This window comes from Teleopsis dalmanni, chromosome 2, assembly GCF_002237135.1.
Source record: "Teleopsis dalmanni isolate 2A chromosome 2, ASM223713v2, whole genome shotgun sequence".
In the NCBI taxonomy this organism is placed as follows: Eukaryota; Metazoa; Arthropoda; class Insecta; order Diptera; family Diopsidae; genus Teleopsis; species Teleopsis dalmanni.
Window position 1 is genome coordinate 230,095,519 of NC_051847.1, and position 19,601 is coordinate 230,115,119.

Genomic DNA, 19,601 nt, shown 5'->3' on the forward strand with positions numbered 1-19,601 from the left:
AAAAGTAATATATTTTATATAATAGATCTAATAATTCGTGATGTACTATTATTCTTTCTAAGAATAATAAAAATTTTGTAGTTACGTATATTTTTAGTTTCCAATTAAAGTGAAAAACTTCTTTAATAGCAATGTACTTTATCTGCTTCTGCCAGCGAAGTACTAAAGCATTTCCTTCTGCCATTTAATCAAACACTGGAGGAGTCCTTATAGCTGAATACATGCAGTGCGCAAGTTCCAATCTTATAAGCAAATTCGCCGCATTTCCCCTATTTTCGAATAAAGTTTTTATTCAACACATTCGTGCGTTGAATTTTAAATACATATTCAACATACAAGCGTACACTTTGTTATCACCTGTTGTTACCGCTCTCCGAATAACTAAGCCGCAGCAACTGCTTCTTGTTTTATGTTTAATAAAGTAGAAAGAAATCGCTTGAAATGATTGTGGAGATTTAGATTTCTCGCTAATAAAAACGAAACTTTCTCCTTCTACTCTGTCAAAAATAATTTATTATTGTTAGAAATTATTTACTACTAATAATTATATTCTTTCACCTTGTTTTTATAGCCAAGATAGTTACACTATATATTGAACACTTTATGTTTCATCTTATGATCGGTAAAACTCCATTAAGAGCTATTCGGAATACTTAGTTATCGATCATGAGAGGCTTCGATTTGTAAATCCGACTATATCCTTTTTGAATTTTATTTAATTTATTTTTATACCTTGTAGATACAATCAGATTCAGCACTTATCATCCATATTAGGGTCGATTGAAGCAATTGGAGCCATCACTTAAGATTGCTACAAGGAACACAAGGTCGTAACAAATAATTTCCATTAAAGTCTATCTAATGACAAACGTTTAAATTTTTTCCAGTTATTCTCATAGCGTTGAACAACAGCTTTATTTGACTCTTCCATACAGTACTCTCGAGTATTCTGCTGCCTTTAGAGTTATGAAGAAAGCCCATTAAATGAAGAAAGCCCATTACAAAATCCATTATTAATTCATCATTGATTGGAGGTTGCTTGGTTCTGAACCATAACTGATATTGTGTGATATTGATCTTAAGATGTAGAAAAAAAGTCGGTTATTTCAACTCTGTCACACAGAAGTGTGACTTCAGCTTTGATATTATATTACCTTATTTTTTTTCAATAAGAGAGGTTCGGTAATTTCTAAATTTTATTAAAGATTTCAAAGACTTCCTTAACTTTTGTATGACTGTTTTCTATGCTCTGGTACGGCAGCGCATGGATATGGTTATCGATGTAACAGAACCTTTGGACATCCTCAATATGTGAGAAACCTAGTTCGAAATTGTAGAGGAGAAACATCTTCAGCAAAAGAAGTGAACGAATAAATCACCAATAATAATTAATTATACCAGATAAAATATAATCCTATTGATTCTTGTAAGATTAAAATTTTTTAAACTTAAGAAACAAGAAGCAGTGGGAACAATTTTCTATTGTTCGTAATGTCCTTGATCTGCTGCTAATATGTCTATGTTAATATAAAACCGCAATAGATTTATTTATTTGAGAAATAAATGTGGGACAACCTTTGATTTAAAATAAGATCTACAATTTTCATAACATTTTACTTAGTATAGGAAATTATAAAAAAATGTCTTAGCTTCATAGCAGATATTTATTTAATTAGTTTTTGAATATTTTGCATTATTTGTAGTTGAAACAAAATCGGAGTAAAATCACAGATTGTAAATAAAATTCAATTTTAAATTCCGAAGTTGAAAAAATGCAAACTTTTTATGAATTATTTTTATCCTTAAACCAAAGGAATCCACAATTGAAACTTTAGCTTTTTGCGAATCGGGAAAAGTTTTAAAAAATTGTTGCTGTTTTGGTTTTGTCGCAGTGCACAAATTCTAAAAGTTTTTCATCTCTTCCTGATGTAGGTAGATTTGGTCGCTTCTGCAGTGTCCTGGCACTGTTTTTATTAATTCTCAATTTTTTGTTCATATTTTATTTGTATTTTTTTATTAAAAAATATATTGTAATTTTATTTTGTTTTTATGTCCTGACACTGTCGAAATGTGAATACATTAAGTTTCTGAATATATTGACAATACATCAACTAAGAATCCTTTATTTGCATTTCTAACATATTAACTGAAGTAACGTATGTATAAGTATTCAAATGACTTCACAACATAGTTTCTTTCACCCACGAAAAGTTGATGTATACTCTTATATACTCTTGATGATGATTTTCGGGATATTGAGGTCTAAAACAAAAAAGAACTTTTAATTTGTACTCAACAAATGGACTCAACAAAGCCCGCACATCTAAATATATTGCATACAATCTAAATTACAACGCCTTCAAATGGTATTTGGATAGGTTTTTAAGTGAGCACGACATTTTGCAATCCCAACCGTAAAGAAAGTTCTTACCACGTCAGATATATGTTCAACGGAAAACATATAGATCATAATATGAGAAGTAAATATACTAAGTTTTGTATATTCTAACTGCAAAAATTAAATATAAGACATATTTTTATTATACCATTTTAAACAAAATCCTTTAATATAAGATACTTCACATGTTTGCACGAATATGAAAACGTTCTGTTAAGTTTTAATTTGAACTTTGCTGCTTTGAATTACTTTATAGTGATTTCAGTACATGCATCAATAATTCAATATTGTTTTGTATAAAAGGTATTGACATTTCGGCAAAGCCAGAGTTATTCTTCCTCTTCTTCCACGCAATTTTACTACACTGAAATGGGTCTAATTTCTGTGGATATCGTTATTTCATCAAAACTAAAAAAGTGAATCATTTTACAGATTTTGAATACTTTTTGACAGTCATCCAGTAACAATATAAACAGATAAGGAAAAGTATACGAACATTTCCGAATTTTTGTTTGAACTTCAACATTCCGAACGAGAATTCAAAAAAAGTTCTAGAGCACAAAAAACTTTTTACTTTACTTTTCGATTTAACTTTTATCATCGTTGAATGAATTTAATTAATTAGTTTTTAACTAATTCAGACGTAGAGTGATTTACACTTACAATAACATCGCCTCAAAACGAAAATAAGTCCTGACTTTATACCACATATGTTATACACTTCATAGTCGTATATCTGCAAAATATATTATTTCTCATGTTAGTAGCACTGTTTTATCAACTATTTAATTGAATTGGAAATTATTACTAACTATGGATTTACAATATCGTTAAAATTTGAATCGTGTATTATCAGAACCGTCATGAAAGGATGTGGCTATGCAAATCTGGTGTTAAAGAGATTTAACAAAAATGAGGACAATATCGATTGACATCCAAGTCACTTCTGATTGTTTTCTTCTATTATTGTGCTAGGACTTACTCAGAATTCAAGAAAGGATATAATTTGAACATGTGAACATGGGAATGGGAAGATGATACAGTTACTCGTTCACTTACATTGGTATAGATACGAGTTCACTTATTTCGATTTAGCAATTTTCATCAATGGCCGAAATAGAGAGTAGAATTACTAATAGAATTCCGGTCCATTTCAACGAAAGCTTTTTGTGATTGAACTTTTGTTATTTATGTTTTATTTATAAATTTTGACTCATATTTAGACAAATAAAATTAATAAATCGAACCCAGAATAACTCTTCTTTTCCCTCTTTAACAAATTCTTCTTTAAGAAATAAATAATTTCCTAGTCCTATACAAAAAGTTCTCTTCTCTTCCATTCTGTGTTCCTTAAATGGAATCCTTTAGTATCGTTTAGGGTTTTCACACAAATACTAATTTTGGCTAATTAATAAACTTCCTGTTTACACAAATCACACATTAATGATGCATGCCAGTAAGCCTCTGTCAATTACCATTCCAATTAATTAACGTTTAATGTCAAACTAATACAAACACAATAAATTACGCGCGCACACTCAGATTCGAAGACTTTTCCAGGCTCATCACAGGGAAAAAAAGAAATCCATTTATGCTTTGAGTGTGATTCCCATTAGCGTGTTTACGGAAAATGTGAGGATTTCGTGTTTCTTGGAAAAGTTACAGCTCCTTGCCCGCAAATATAAATAAAGAAAAATGTAGCCGCTTAATTCGAGTTGCTGAGATGTGTTTTAGCCGCATTTGATGAATAATTGACATCCTTAAGCATGGGCTGTTAGGCCGTTGGGCTGTTGACAAAACAGCACAAACCCCAGAAGCAGCCAGTCAGTCACATCATTGTTGAGTATCTGCAGTGTCACTTTTAGACACAATGTTCGTCCGAGTGCCTAACAAAAATTTATTATTTATAATATTTTTGCAGCTAAAAGTGTAAATTCCTTATTCAACTTACCAATGTTTTGCTTATCTTCACTTCTTTTTGCTTTACGGTCTTTGATAATGAAAGTGTGAGTCTTAATTTAGCAAATCTTTCGCACGCGAACAACGACTGCTCTCTTCTCAGATGATACAGAAATTTTGCGACATATCTGAGTCAAGGTTGCGTTTTCATTCCGAAGTTTTGTTGATTTTTTTTATATCTTCATATGCGCCTATAATTCAGCGAAATGACAAACATATTCGTATAAATACTTGTGCGGTTAACTTTTGAATAAATACGCTGGTTTTTTCTTCAAGGTTCTTACTTTACAGCTAAGATTTAAGGATTCTACAAGTATGTCTTGGTATCCGAAACTACAGGGAGTCAATATTCGGATATAATAATATGGCAAAGCAATAATGTATTTATTTGTGTATTTTCATTGCAAAATTACTTGAAATACTTGAATTTTGAGTTCAAGTTCTTAATTGACGAGATATAAGCAAGCATAATATTTTACTTAATTTCTGTTTTACTTTTTAGCCTATGTCATATCAAGACCAATAGGCCTAAGTGGATGTTGTAGTTGTGGTGGTCCGCAAGGATCTGGAAAGCAAATAACATGAAAGGAATCACACGACGATTTTATGGGTTTGGATGTGGATGAGTAATGATTGATTGAGGGTGGAAGAGGAAGAAAATAGGGAGTGGAAGTGGATTGGGGTTGGATACGATTTAAGTTCCACCTAAGTGGATCATTTGCATCGCCGCTATAACCTAACCTAACCTAATACGTTTAACACAATGCAAATGAACCTAAATGATCCTATTAATGTCATAGTTTCTTAAACTGATCCCATCATGAATTGAATACCTTGTTGGGTACCTCACATGTTTGCACATTTAATGATATTATTTTCATTTTTTTACAAAAGTTGAGTCATTCACAGAGTTAGTGAATATAGAGCACCCAAAAATGTACATAACCTAATCTAATTCTTATAATCTAAAGTATGAATTATAGTTAATTATATTATACTATCCAAATCTAACACTTTTCATGACTTGAACATCAATTTGCATGTTCAGTCTTCTATAATATTGATGAATTAAAAGAATTATACAATAGCTTTTATCCGTTTAATATTGCAATACTTAATTAAGAGGTAAAAGGTAAAAAGGTAATTTATAATGATCAATTTTAAATATGGTTTATTAAATTTAAACAAATTTCACTTTACAAAAATCTCCTTATTGGGCGATTGAAAATTTTTATACAGCACCATTCTGAAATATCTCAAACTTAAAGAAATTAAAAAAATATTATGAAAATATATCCATATGGCTGAACAATCATAAAATTGATCATTTGTACTCAACTCTTAAATATCGCAAAAATGGAATGCATTAGCTATAGACGCGTCTTTACCAAATAATTATAATGAAAATAAATATTTGAACATATAATACTTCACGTCTTTTACTTTAATAAAGTTAACTTTAATTTTCAAGTCATAATACTTTAATTAAGGAATTCTTATAAATTATATTAAAATACTAAAAACAATGAACAATGAACAATAACAAATGTACGTGGAACTCATTATGTTGTGCTTTATTCAGTGTTTAAATAGACGCATTCATAAATAAGTTTTGAATTAATGTTAATTACCTTTACATGAGTTATAAGGATTACGTGCGTAATTCCGCTCGGCTAAACAGATTTCATTACGTGTCAACGTGTAGCCGCCCTTTGCCCTACAAACTGTGTGCATCTATTTGCCAGTTAGCATAATTTATATTTCTTTTCATAAAATGTCGGCGAACCCAATTTCATTTTCCCGCCTGGTACATCCTAAACTAAAAATAAGATTTATTTTCTATTTTTGTGCAGCCAACAAAAGTAAACAGCAAAGTTGGCAGTGCTAATTAAATGTGCAAATCCAACAACAAAAAGGCACAATAAATAACACATACACATGAGCAACATCAGGGCTCCAGAACACATAACATATACACATATGAACCACACGTACATCTTTTAATTTCCTACCAACCAAAATAAAAATAGAGAAAAGTTCAAATAATTTACTTGGAAAAAATATGGTTCTAACAAAGAATCTATAGTACAAAGAAGTGCCACGCTCATACAAACGAAATACCCACTTTATTTTGCTGGTGGATTTATAATAAATCCACCCAACCTGATGCAACAATGTTCGATCGAATCACATCTGGTATGATGTTCAGTTCAAACCTATATGTGAGTCGAGTAAGGCTGACAAAAGCCCGACTGCATTCGTATTCAATCATACATGCAACCCTCTGTATTACATTATATGCATGTTTGTATGTTTGTTCGCTGTAAAATGTTCAAGCGATCAAACAGCATTTCAGTGACGAAGTCAAAATTGTGTACATTTGATAAGTTTTTGAATTTAATAGCATATGAAACAAAATTACCTGTTTGCTATTGTTATAAATTGTAGTGTAAAAACACATTACAAATTTATTTATGTCTCAAATCTGATTTTTTCCATTCTATGAAGCTTTATTCTTAAATGTTGTCCATGCGCAATGTTTCCGAAGCAATATCGTAATCACCAATTTTAACATTTCAATCTGGTGTAAATAGCATTCATGCGCTTCTTCAAATCAGGAAGCATTATTAGAGGTTTTAGTGACTTCTATATATTTTTTCAATATAATTTTTCTTACTTTTCTAATATTTTTATTTTCTTTAAAATACTTTTCAAACACTTTTATATGAATCTTAAAAATATTTTTTGAAATAATCACAAAAAGTCACCAAAAATTCAAACTATTAAGAAGTAGTTCCTTTTGAGGTAAAATATATGCACAAATGTGCAATAAAAACAAACCTATTTATGTACTGCAGACTTAATGTCTCCAATATCACATTTGTACATACGTAATAGTTTTTGTAGTGCATCATTTTTTGCAAGAAAAAAAAATGTGTTCTATTACTCTTTACTCCTATGATATAGGCATTTCCAGTACAAGAAAATAAAGCAACAAAGTACATGGTAAAATTCTTTCAGGGATTTCTTTACCATTCACTTCGCTACTAATCAATGTATATTAATAAAATAGACAAATAAAAACAAGAAAGGCAAAAGAAACAGGCATATAAAAACAATTGTGGGTTGCAATGAGTTTGAACTGAACATCATACCAGTTGTGACTCGATCGAACATTGTTGCATGAGGATTTATTATAAATCCACCAGCAAAATAAAGTGGGTATTTCGTTTGTATGAGCGTGGCACTTCTTTGTACTATAGATTCTTTGGTTCTAATTTCAACAAACTTTCCATACTCAACGCAAGATGGCGTACAATAAACACGTGGAAAGCAATATATTAAGAATACATTTGCCCTAGGACGGTCAGGCCTCATTGACTATTGCAATGGGTGGATTGTCTATATGCCAAAATAATTTGAACAACAACACAGCACATTAAAAAATACATTTAATTAACGATATTAAAGTAATTTCACTTACGTAGCTCGTTTAAAATAGTTCATTACACAACACGAAACGCACGATTACACTTCGAGTAGGGAAGGCGCGCACATGAAGGCCAAATGCTCGCTTAAAACTATGCTATAAAAATTAAATTTCTTTGCAATTCAGCAACTTAAAAATTAATTCTATTGTGCGCTTGCTTTCTCTTCCCTTTCGTGTGTGTGTGTGTGTGTGTGTATACATGTGTGTCTTTATATTAACATTTGAAGAAGTTGCATACATAAGCCTCTAAAGTTTCTAAAGTGCTTAGCACTGCTCCAAAGTTCAGTTTCGACATTGTTAAAAAGGTAAATTGAGTTTTAAATTATGCACAACACTAACACAAGCACGCAAACGCAGCATAAAAGGAACATGCGATATGCTAATGAGCTTGAGTATAAAAACGAAAATGCATTGCATTAATTGAAACTTAATAGCGAAACGTTAAATTTTACATAACATCATAGAACAAGAAAGGTGCGCTTCAAAAAAAATAATATCAGAATATGAAAATTCATGTCTTTTCATTAAATAATAAAAACGATCTCCTCTTCGGAGCGCAATTGTGGCCCTAGAAGTCGCCTCCTCAATCTGGCAAAGAGGAAAATCGATGAAAACTCTTCGAAATTATCAAATAATTGGGAGATAAAATAAACAATCACTATAACTTCGAATTCAGATCATATAACAGAGCAACGATTCTCTGGAGAGAATCTGAATTTAAGTATCTTTGCTTTGACGTTTATACATTCTGTTCGCAAAAACAATAAGAAGTAAATCTAGTTATAATTAAAGAATATGAACTCAATAAGATAAACTTTTGTTAGTTTTCCGTACTGATGAAGATGAACATGAAAAATGAAAAACAAAAAACTCTATCTTAATGTCTCCAATTATCTCCACCGTTTTTATCAGATCCAACTTACTTTTTATACTCGTACTCCAACCTTTATTTTCTTTTTACAAATTTTAAACAAACGTCATAATTAATAAAAACATCAAGCTGGAAGTACACCACACTTAATAAGAGAACATGTTTGTATTATATATACTTCCAATGCAAAGATGAAAAACTTACAGAAAACTCCATCAAAGAATGATATAATATGGAATGAAATTGCTTTCTGGGTGCAGTTATTTTTAACATAAAGTCTGCAATAATCCACTTTAATCACTCCACGATAGTCACTTTAATGAACTATCGATGATGGATGCAACGGTGCACTAGATTTTGCTTTAGAGATGCATCTAGTTTTCAAAAAAACTGCTACGTATATTTAATTCAGTCCAACTAGTAATGAGATGAATTGTTTAACACAACTATAATTTCGACCAGTGGCGTAACTACAGGGAAGCAACTGGAAGCAACGCTTTCGGGCCCCCGAATTTAGGGGGCCCCACTATAAATGTTTGTAAACGTTTTTTGTTGGAATAACTTCATATTGCATTTTATAAAAGATACGTAAGTTTTAAATTTAAAGTACATAATATGTATGTACTTCAATTAAAATATTAAACCTATTTATAAAATAAAAAAGTTTTTTAAGAAAAGTATGTGTCTTAATCGAGAGTTTATATGGAAGCTATATCTAGATTTAAACCCATTTGAAAATAATTTTGTACGTTGTCTTTTGCAAATATCAGTACTGTATACATCAAATTCTATTTAAATACCTTTATTAAAAACGGAGAAACCTCATATCCGATTGTTAAGTTTATATCACAGCTACAAGAAATAGACGTCCAATTTCAATCAAATCAAATGGTGAAAAGTATGTGTGTAAAGTTTCATTCGAAGAGTTCAAAAGCTGAGAGAGTAGTTTGAACTGAAAAAGTATATATATATTGTACTGATATATACTTAATGGTATTTCCTTATATACCCTTTTCACATTTTTCGTGTAAAGAGTATAAAAAGAGGGGCCCCTTAGTATATTGATAGGGGCCCCTTAGTTAGAATTTGCTTACAGGCCTAAAAAATGTAGTTACGCCACTGATTTCGACAATAAAAGAAAATGGAATAACCAGTTAACTTACAACTACTTGATTTCATGTATTGGATTATTATCTGCAACCAATTCTCCGCTTACCGAAAGCTATAGTGAAGAATAATTTCACAATTTGCTTCGATCTTAATGATTTTATGAAAAATTTTCATTATATCAGTAATTTTCTCTAAGTTCAAAGAGAAAACTTTTTAATTTGTCTTTGTAAGAAACGCATGTCTGAGTTCCTTACCTTCTGAAACGATTCTCACTGTCTCTAATAAAAGTCTGGTTTTTTAGTGACTTCGTAGTTTTTCTAATACTTATTCTATTAAAGATCTTTTCAAACTCATAATTTGAAATGTACTTTAGCTAATAATAATTTGAAAAACATTTAACAATTTCTGATAGATTCGGATAACAATTTAAGATGTTGATGGAAGTTTTACAAAAAATCCTACATCTTTTTTCGAATCATTGTGCAAAAAATTAATAATATAGACATGAAAATTAAAATCTGAATTTATCGAGTGTAGACATTTTCCTATTGTTTTCATTTAATTATAATTTGGGCTCATATATACGATATAATGTGGTCAAAACATATAAGAAAAAAAAGCAACAACTTTTATAATTTGTTTTTATAAATTTAATTACTTGTAAATAGTAATTAAAATTTCATATCTTAAAGCATACGTACGTTGCAATGCAGCAAAGTGCCTTGAAACTCATATTTTTAAGTATGGTATATTAAAGATATTGACGCGCACTTAAAAATGCTTGTCAAAGGACATCAGATCAGAATCAGCAGAATCACAGTGTAAGTAAAAGCTCATTAATCATTTTTCATAAAAATACAGAAAATGCAGCAATCGGACTTACTTCGCTTGGATTTTCACACATGTTGAAAAATAATTTGAATTCCATTTACACTTATCCTGTATACTACACTGACGGACTTAATTCAATTTCAATTTTAATGAAATAATTACAACAACATTTCATTTAAATAATTGAACATTTTTCCACTCAAAACGATAAAGTTGAAAAAGTGTCCCTAAATTTAACATGCAATAAACCTGAAAGAAAGCAAGACTAACATGGGTCGGTGAGATCCTAAAAGGAGCATTTTCCTAAACAATTCAAATTAAAATCACATATTCTATTTAAACATCCTAAACTGCTGAACTCCTAAACAGTCCACCGCTATTAAGGTAACGTTTAAAAAAACGCACGTTGGCTTGAACTTTTGCGCCTAAAGGTATGCCACAGTTTGTATGGCTTTCGGGATTTAAGCATTTCATTTAAATGCGTAAAGTGGCACATTATAAAATGTCACATTCATTTCAATTTACGAAAAGATTATTTCAAACAGTTTATGTTTTGATTTTGAAATGCACCGAAATAAAAATCTACTCATTTTAATAAAAATATTTTGTAGCCGCTTTGTCCTCTGAATCTCGTCGGCAATACTTTTTGTTGCTTTCCTTTGTAGACATTGTTTTCAGTCACGTCACGTAAGGAATTTTGTATAAATAACATCGCAATTGCTTAGCTTTATGCCACAACTTGTAAGGATCAAAGGACATTTTCGCTACGTGTTTAAAATGTATTTAGTTTCGAAGTCGATACAAACGCAAAGAAACATATTTAAGACTAAATATGACAATTCAAGTTGCTATATATTTGGGGGCAACTTGTTGACCTTCAATCTGTCAACTGTGACAAAGAGTAAATATGTTAGCAACATAACCTTGCATACAAATAGGCGTTCTACTAAATCTATAGCAAAATATATATAATATTTGATGCTAAATTTAGCACAATGAAACTATGTAATTTGTCTGAAATAAACTTTTATTTTTTTAATACACATAAACATATTCAATACAGAATAAAAAAAAAAACAATTCAACGTTAGATTTAGCTTTGCCGTATCTTTAACACCCTTCATACATGATATAGTTTAGTTAAACATGTTTGCTTCAAATATCAATTTTGACTCTATTTTAAAAGTTGTTTTTTGAATATTCGCTATTTATGCACATGAATATAAAATGAACACTCCATTGTATAACTGTTATTGCATATATTTACAAAAATAATAAATTTGAATGGGCTAATTTCTATTAAAATAAACAGATACAATTCTGATCTGGCTATCAGCCCATCTTCTGCTATTAAATTGATCAATTATGCATATATGTTACGAATATTTAGATAGTATGCAAGATTTGCTAACCTAATATAATATCGCGGTGTCGCACTATATAGTACCCATCATTTTAAAAGATATATTATGTTATAAATTATATAGTGCCAATTCGCACATGTAGACGTTGACTTAGGTTGTGTTAGGTGAAGTGGATGAAGAAACTAAGCTAATAAAGCCGTTTTGATTTTACAATTCCTCGTAATAATGGATAGAAGAGTGTTCAAGTTAGAAACAGTCAGATGAATTCGTATAAGAAGAGCCTGGCTAATGTTAATACTGAAAACATCGCTGAGTGTGTTAAAGAAGGGGGCACCCAAAAGCTTAAGCCTAGTTCTGAACAAACTTAGACATATACACAACAGATGTTCTGGTGTCCTTTCTTCGAGCGCTGATAGACATGAGAGATAGGAGGACAGGGTTATAGGCGACACTGCAGGCCGAACTTGAGTCCTAACTGTCCTATGGTCCAGTGCATTGTAAAGACAGTTATTAACCTATATGCCTCTGATTTGGTTCTATATATCAAGTCAGAGGTTTTACTGTTGGAATAAATTTGTCACGTAGTCTTTAATCAAGCTGCTGAAAAAGCATAAGCCCCCTACCTAATTACCTATCACAAAAAATGATCATAACTCAACCTACGATTGAAGCTGGCAGGAACAGGTATTGAAGTAGGCGTATCCGTAGAGCCAGATATCCATCTTAGAACCATCAGTGTAGATCACTATCTTCCCTAACGTTATTAGCAGCCCTGCCTCCCTTTCTCCTCTTGAAGGAGTTCAATTAGCAAAATTACTGTTGAAGTATAATCGAGAACATAAATAATCCGATTCACTATTCCCATCAGTCGAATAGATTGATAGAATGTTATTATATACAAGTACAATCAAGTGCCTATGGTTTAAATCTTCAAGCCTTTGTGCACTCAAATTAGCCACTTATTTAATATAAACAGAAATGGGTAACTTTGAAGCATTTCATTGAGCACAGTGGTGGAGAATGATCTGAATGCCCGTTGCGCCCACACAAGCAGATTTTTGCAATTTGACAAGTTTTTGAACAATGTACCATGGCCACCACACTAGGCATTCGTGGTTTAAAATTGGTCAAACGACAGCTGTGTATAACCAAAAATTCTCTGGCTGCCATCGCCAGTGCCTACCATAGATTCTTTTGCACGCGTAGAAGACCACACAGGCTTTGCAAATTCTTTTCTCGATGTTGCTCCTACAGTTGAGCTTAGAATTACTCCTAGATACGTAGTCTTGTGTGAAACAGTTAGTCTGACCATTTAACCTTGGCAATTGAAAGTTTGAAACTTTATATTTGTTGGTAAATAGTAACATTTCTGTCCTAGAACCTACGTCACAGTTTGAGACCCATCTACTAAGATTCTGAAGAACACCCCCATGGTATTACTCAGAACTAACGAGAACAGCTCTGTTACCAAAAAGACAACATCTTCCACATAGAAGCAGTGAATTCATTGTTATTATCAGTAAAAGAGGATATAACACTCTTCTACTCCTAGGTATCGAACTGATGATATGCGCATCAAGTTAGGCTGTTCTACCTGCCTTTGAAATGAATACTACTTTAAGATGTCTCCAAGCTCTGGGAACGTGATTGTTACATAATTCGTAAGATTCCATCGGAACGTGGACTTTTAAACAGTGAAAAGTCGATTGCCCATTTATTTCTTCTTAAAGACACCACTAACTGAATAGGGTTACCAGAGTTGGCTACACGATACGGTCCTTTGGTTGATCATCGGAAAAGTTAAAAAAATTGGTATCTACTAATTGTGAGAGGGACTCAACTAAGGATTTAACTGGACTTCCATCAGCTGTTTTAATGAGGGAGGGTGTACAAGAATGGCTATTTGTCAACAGTTTGGATAATCTAGACTGTAGAAATTATAAACCACTGCTTCTGCCTCTGGAATCGTCTCATCATCATGTGACATGTAAGTGGATACCATTACAATTACCAGTTCTGCTTCTGCCCTACCCCGGCGGTGGTGATATCTAAAGAGGTAAAACAGACAAAAACATAAGGTGCGTTTAAAATGCACCATCTAGGCTTACCCTGTCCTTTAATCATAGAAAACATCAAACCCATTGATGTTGCGTCCTTTGACATATGAGCCATGAACCCATTGCTGTTTGATAAAGTCAAGGTCGATATTCTCCTCTCCGAGTAAGAAACTAGATTAATATTTCGAGTGCTTTAGGTTTATTTACACGTTGGCCATTTGCGCATAAACAGAGTTTATTTTCAATAATGATGTCGACTAGCATATTCGAAATTCCTCGAATATTCCAACCACGAATTCCGAGGTATTATCAGAGGAATTCATATCCATAACATCTTCGTCCATATCGCCCGAAAGGACATGCACAAGCGACCATCATAGCTGAGCCCTATACCATGGCTAGACCACACTCACTTCTCAAGGCGGTCATGTTTTGGTAAGGCTCTGCAAAAATGCAGTCGGATAGACCTCTTGATTAATCCAGTATTTTTTCATAGAATCATACCAAATTAATTGTTTTGAATGACAACTGTTTAAATATAGCTTAATAGGACTTATCACAAAGATTTGTTAGGACACATTTTAATTAAGACTGCTACCATTTTCGAGCTTCGAATAAATATGAAATGAATAATAAAGTCCGGCTATCAATTGAACTCGAATCCAACGCAGTTCGAATCCCCTTTAGTAAAACAAATCCAAACAAAACCAATTAAATTCTGTCAAATTGTGAAAAAATTAATAAACGCAAATCAAAAGAGCTTAAAATACATTTTTGTCCACACGATTTGCAATGTGAAACTTTAAATTTATCTTCATATTATTTATTTTATTTTATTTATGTATTTTTTGTCATATTTTCATTTTGTTAAATAACAACGTGGAAGTCCCACATATCGAAAATATCTGATTTTTTGCTAAAACAATTAAAAATGCAAATTTTATTTCGCTTTCAACTTCAAATCGCGCATGAATCGCGCGGCAAACTGCAGTTGCCAGTAGGTGAAGTACTTGAATAAAATTAAGCAGAAAATCTTCAAAATCAATAAAATTAAATTCATGCAAATTGAGTAGAGATTCAAATTCAAAATTGCGGAAAACAAAATAAAAAATAAACAATCGCCAGCTGCTGCTTTAATGCGAAACGCAAAATTACACAAACTGTCAACAAATCGTTTGCAAATCAATTAAAGCCTTTTATTTCAGAAGTCTGTCATCCGCTGCCGTTGAATTACAGCCGCTACTTTACTTCACCTCCACAGTAGCACTATTCGATCGTATATCTACTGGACATAGTAACCAAGAACATGTAGTCGCCCTTAGCGTTAGAGCAACCCAATTGATTTGCCCACTGGCTCCACTGGAAAGTCAACTCCAAACAGCGATCCACATTTACTTCGCATAAGTCTCTTCAAATGACTATGTAAACAAATGGTTTTGTTTATTATTGCACTGAAAATAGTTCTTCTTGCCCACTTCAGGTGAACATGAGATACTTTATGTATATCATAATTACTGATTAATTGATTTGCAAACTTTTGGCTTTGCTTGTCATTTCGTGTCTTTCTCTTTTTCAGCTTAGAAGCACTTCAGCTTGACTACCAATTGAAATTCGAGTGAGAACCGTACTTTCGCTTCAACGGCTCAGTCCACTTCAATTGTCATTTCGAAGTCGTCTCAATTGTTTTTTAATGAGGACAAATTTTGTTTACGATGCCATGCGTCAAACTATTGTGCGGTATGAGAATATGTGAACGACTTACTTACGACTTCCACAGTCCAAAAATCTACAATTACGAAATATTCAGGTCGGATTTTGGTGAAACAATGCCGAGCAAATATGGAAATTGAGATGACAACAAAAGTAAAAGCAGTCAGTCCAATTGAAAGTTTTCTTCTCTAAATGCTTCTCGCTTAGAATCTAAAACTTAGAAATCTAATAGCAAAATTAACAGAAAAAAACAATAAAAAGAATAAAAAAATTAATTAACTAATAAATTATTATGCCAATTTAAAATTGACGTAAAATTAAATTCTTTTTTTATTAAGTGCGTACAGTAGATTTAGGCATATGGAATATGTTAAGTTTGGCAAGAAATGTTTAAAATTATTTTTTCTATTTCGTGTTTTTTTTTTATTGGCTGTTTTTTACAAGAACTCTTTCTCATAAATTTTATGAGAATGCAATAAATACATTTTCACTTTCTTTATTTTTTCAGTGCTATTAGCTGGCACTTTCATTTTTTCTTTACTATATTTCAATGTACATATTTAAACTCAGCATATTATAAAAACCAATTAAATTCAAAATAACAAGGGCATCAATTGACGTTAGTGGTAGGCTGATTGGTAGGCTGAGGGGCTGAGGGGACAATCCCAATATAATTGAGAAGCATTGATAAATTAAGAACTACATTGAGCTAGGCTACCATGCGAACATTGGATAAGGATGGTATATTCTAAACCATAATTAAACATAAATATAAAACTATCGTTTGTTGAGCTAGGCACCATCCTTATGGTATATTCTAAACCATAATTAAACATAAATATAAAAGTATCGTTTGTTAAACTTAGGCTTAGTATGACTTTGGCTTGCATTCACATTGGATAAGGATGGTGTATTAGTTTCTGCTCATTTCAAATCAAGTAACTCTTATGATTTCTCACGGTATTAGAAAATATTCTGCAATCACTGATTTTATCTTATGCTGACGCTAAAGTTAACGACTAAACGTGTAAGTAAATAAGTTTTCGTAAGAACCACATAAACATCTCTCAGGCGCGCTGATATCGCATATGTTCCAATAGTCAACGACTGTGCAAATCAATAAAATTTTAAATTCAAAATTATGCAATTCAATATTTGTATCTTCACGGTTGTTATTTGATTATATTTTTTTTTTTTGTTTTCAATTTTTATTTTTAATGTTTTTACTTTTTGTGTTCATTATTTACCATTTACTTTAAAAATAATGATGTGTGCATACTCGCATCAGCCACTTTGTTCGATTAATTCGTTTATGCTTTCGATTGGACATTAAATGTGACATCATAAAATAAACAATAATAAAAAATAATAAACAATATTAAAACTAATAAAAATGAGCATAAAATTATTGTTAAACAAATTTTTTTTTAAATATTTACACTTCGCATTGCACAATCAAAGCAAATTGTGAGCAAAATCTACAAAAACAGGCATAAAATGTAAACAAAATAAATAAAATTTATATTAATTTATAAGATATAATTTCTATTGTATATAACTTAAAAAAATAGTCTCAATTATTTAATCAATTCATTTATACTTTTACTATTCATAGAAGTATTTTGTATTTATTCTCTTCCAGAGCATCAACAATCCCCTCACATTTTATTTATCGCATGCTAGTAGCGATTGTGACTAAAGCGGAATACTAGATATCTATGAAAAATATAGGAATATTAGAACATAAATTCCTATGCGGTACAAGCAGTGGAGTACCCAAAGTAATGCCGAGAAAGAGAATATACTAGAAAAATTTTTTTTTGCAGCGGTTTTGTAATGCATTATCTGTGGATTATATTGTCATACGGGAAGATATATCCCCATAAAACATTGCATACAAATAATGGATGAATAATGGGTTGAATTTAAATGTTTTTTTGAGTTGATCACAGCTTTAATGACATAAAATTTGTTAATTCGTTAAGGGAACAGAATAATTCTATCATATCATTTATTTGATGAGGAAATAATATACATTACATGTTACTAGAATTCAGAAAAAAGATACTATATAATGTTGTTAGACAAACACATCTTCCTATCACTGTGAAAATCGGGTTACTTTCAAATAGATGATAAATTTCTTCTATGTGGTTTTGTTTATTCGATATTTTGTAGACAACTAATTTTAGATTTGCCGTGCGAAAAACGTATTATTCTTTTCTAACTGGAAAACTATTTATATTGCATGCTACATTTTATTCGAATGGTACAAAATATATTCCATAAACATTTAAATTCCAAATCAGGTCGTTTAGTCTGAATGCTTTAAGCTTAGCTTAGTTCCGAGCCGGCAATGCCGTCAATTTCACTTTTATATTTTCATTAATTCAAGCTTAAATTTGCTTACGTTTATTTACGTTTTTTCAGCGTCTCTTTTCGTTTTTGTTAACTTTTCTTCAAAAATTGTTTAAATCAAAAAATTCCAGACTGCAGCTCCAACAGTCTTCAGTTGACTTTCGTTAAAGCCTTTCGTGCTAACGTATTTTTCGTATTCCGTTAAAAAATTTGAAGACGTGAATTTAAATAATTAAAGTAAATTATTTAATGAAAATCGAGTGAAACCAATTTGAAGTGTCTTTAGTCTAACGTGCGGAAACGGAAACTGCAAAATGTTGAGCGCAACAATACCTGTGGTATTTATATATTATTTTCATATAAGAAAAGTTGTTGAAGTTGCAAACCTGAAGTGTATTTGGTATATGAATTGGAGAAATATTTCTTTTTCCGGATTTCTGAATGGCAATACCTCTAATATTATTCAAAAAATATTAGTTCTTAACATTGCAAACTAATCCATCTTGAAACGTTTCTTCCACAGTTTGTCGGCTGACTTTATCGGTTTTGCAGATTCCCATCTGTGATTCCCATTTCATCTCAATAAGTAGCAACGAATCCTATAGTTGTCGCGCGCGCGTGTTTTAGAAGAAATTTCTTTCAAATTTTCTAAAATAACCGTGACCGAAAGTTACAACATATATATATATGGTTATATACTATAAATTTCTCTCAATGATAACTCTTGTTGTCACTTGTTCGGTCAACTGCTCGCTGCGTGAACAGAATATTGTTGTTGATAAAATACATAGACATGAAATTTACTTGCGATATATAGTGTAGTAGTATATAGTGATAGGAGGGGAAAAGAACTTCTGATAGCAGGGATGTAAACGCAGTATTTTTTACATATTTTTTCGGACAAAATTAAAATTCGAATTCGAATTTAGACGGTTTAAAATATTGTTTTTAGTCTATATATAAATACATATTCATAATACTTACTAATATTAATATATATAATATAATATTTTTTATTTGTACAAATTGTATTTTTATTTTTATATATTTATTTTTATTTTTAGCAAAACACTCTTTTACTTGTAATATTTTCCCTTACACTACCAAATTATTTATTGACGACAAGCATGCCTATTTCCCCGGACACTAGTTCCACTAATTTAGGCACTTATCCACCGGAACCCAATGAAATATTGCCAATACAGCCTGTATTGCTCTATCCTAAACCACGCCAACTGCAGTTACAAGCAAGAAAAATGGAAAAGGACAACGATATCATTTACGTGCAGTTATTAAAACGCAAAAGTCATAAACCCAAAAAGCGGCTTAATGAAGACGAAATCTTTAGAACAGGTGCAGCGAAGGAGCTAAGCATGAAGGACATATTCTACGTAAAAGCGTTAGCAAACGGACAGTTCAGCCATCAGAGAGTTAAGTGGTACCGCTTGCCGGA

The 19,601-nt window shown here is 31.5% G+C and overlaps 1 protein-coding gene and 1 long non-coding RNA gene across 2 annotated transcripts in view; both read left to right on the forward strand.

Annotated features, from left to right (window-relative positions):
- The first annotated feature begins 109 nt into the window (after positions 1–109).
- On the forward strand, positions 110–1,551 carry LOC119684724. The gene is made up of 3 exons (XR_005252755.1): positions 110–827; positions 888–1,177; positions 1,262–1,551. It is a non-coding gene; the product is annotated as an uncharacterized LOC119684724 (long non-coding RNA).
- A 16,780-nt stretch (positions 1,552–18,331) lies between these two features.
- The window catches only part of LOC119676913, a 2,035-nt gene continuing 765 nt past the window's right edge, over positions 18,332–19,601 (forward strand). The window contains exons 1-2 of the mRNA XM_038088181.1: positions 18,332–18,486; positions 19,213–19,578. Of these exons, the coding sequence (XP_037944109.1) occupies positions 18,463–18,486; positions 19,213–19,578 (390 nt within the window). The 5' untranslated portion in view covers positions 18,332–18,462. The remainder of the gene's footprint in view (positions 18,487–19,212; positions 19,579–19,601) is intronic.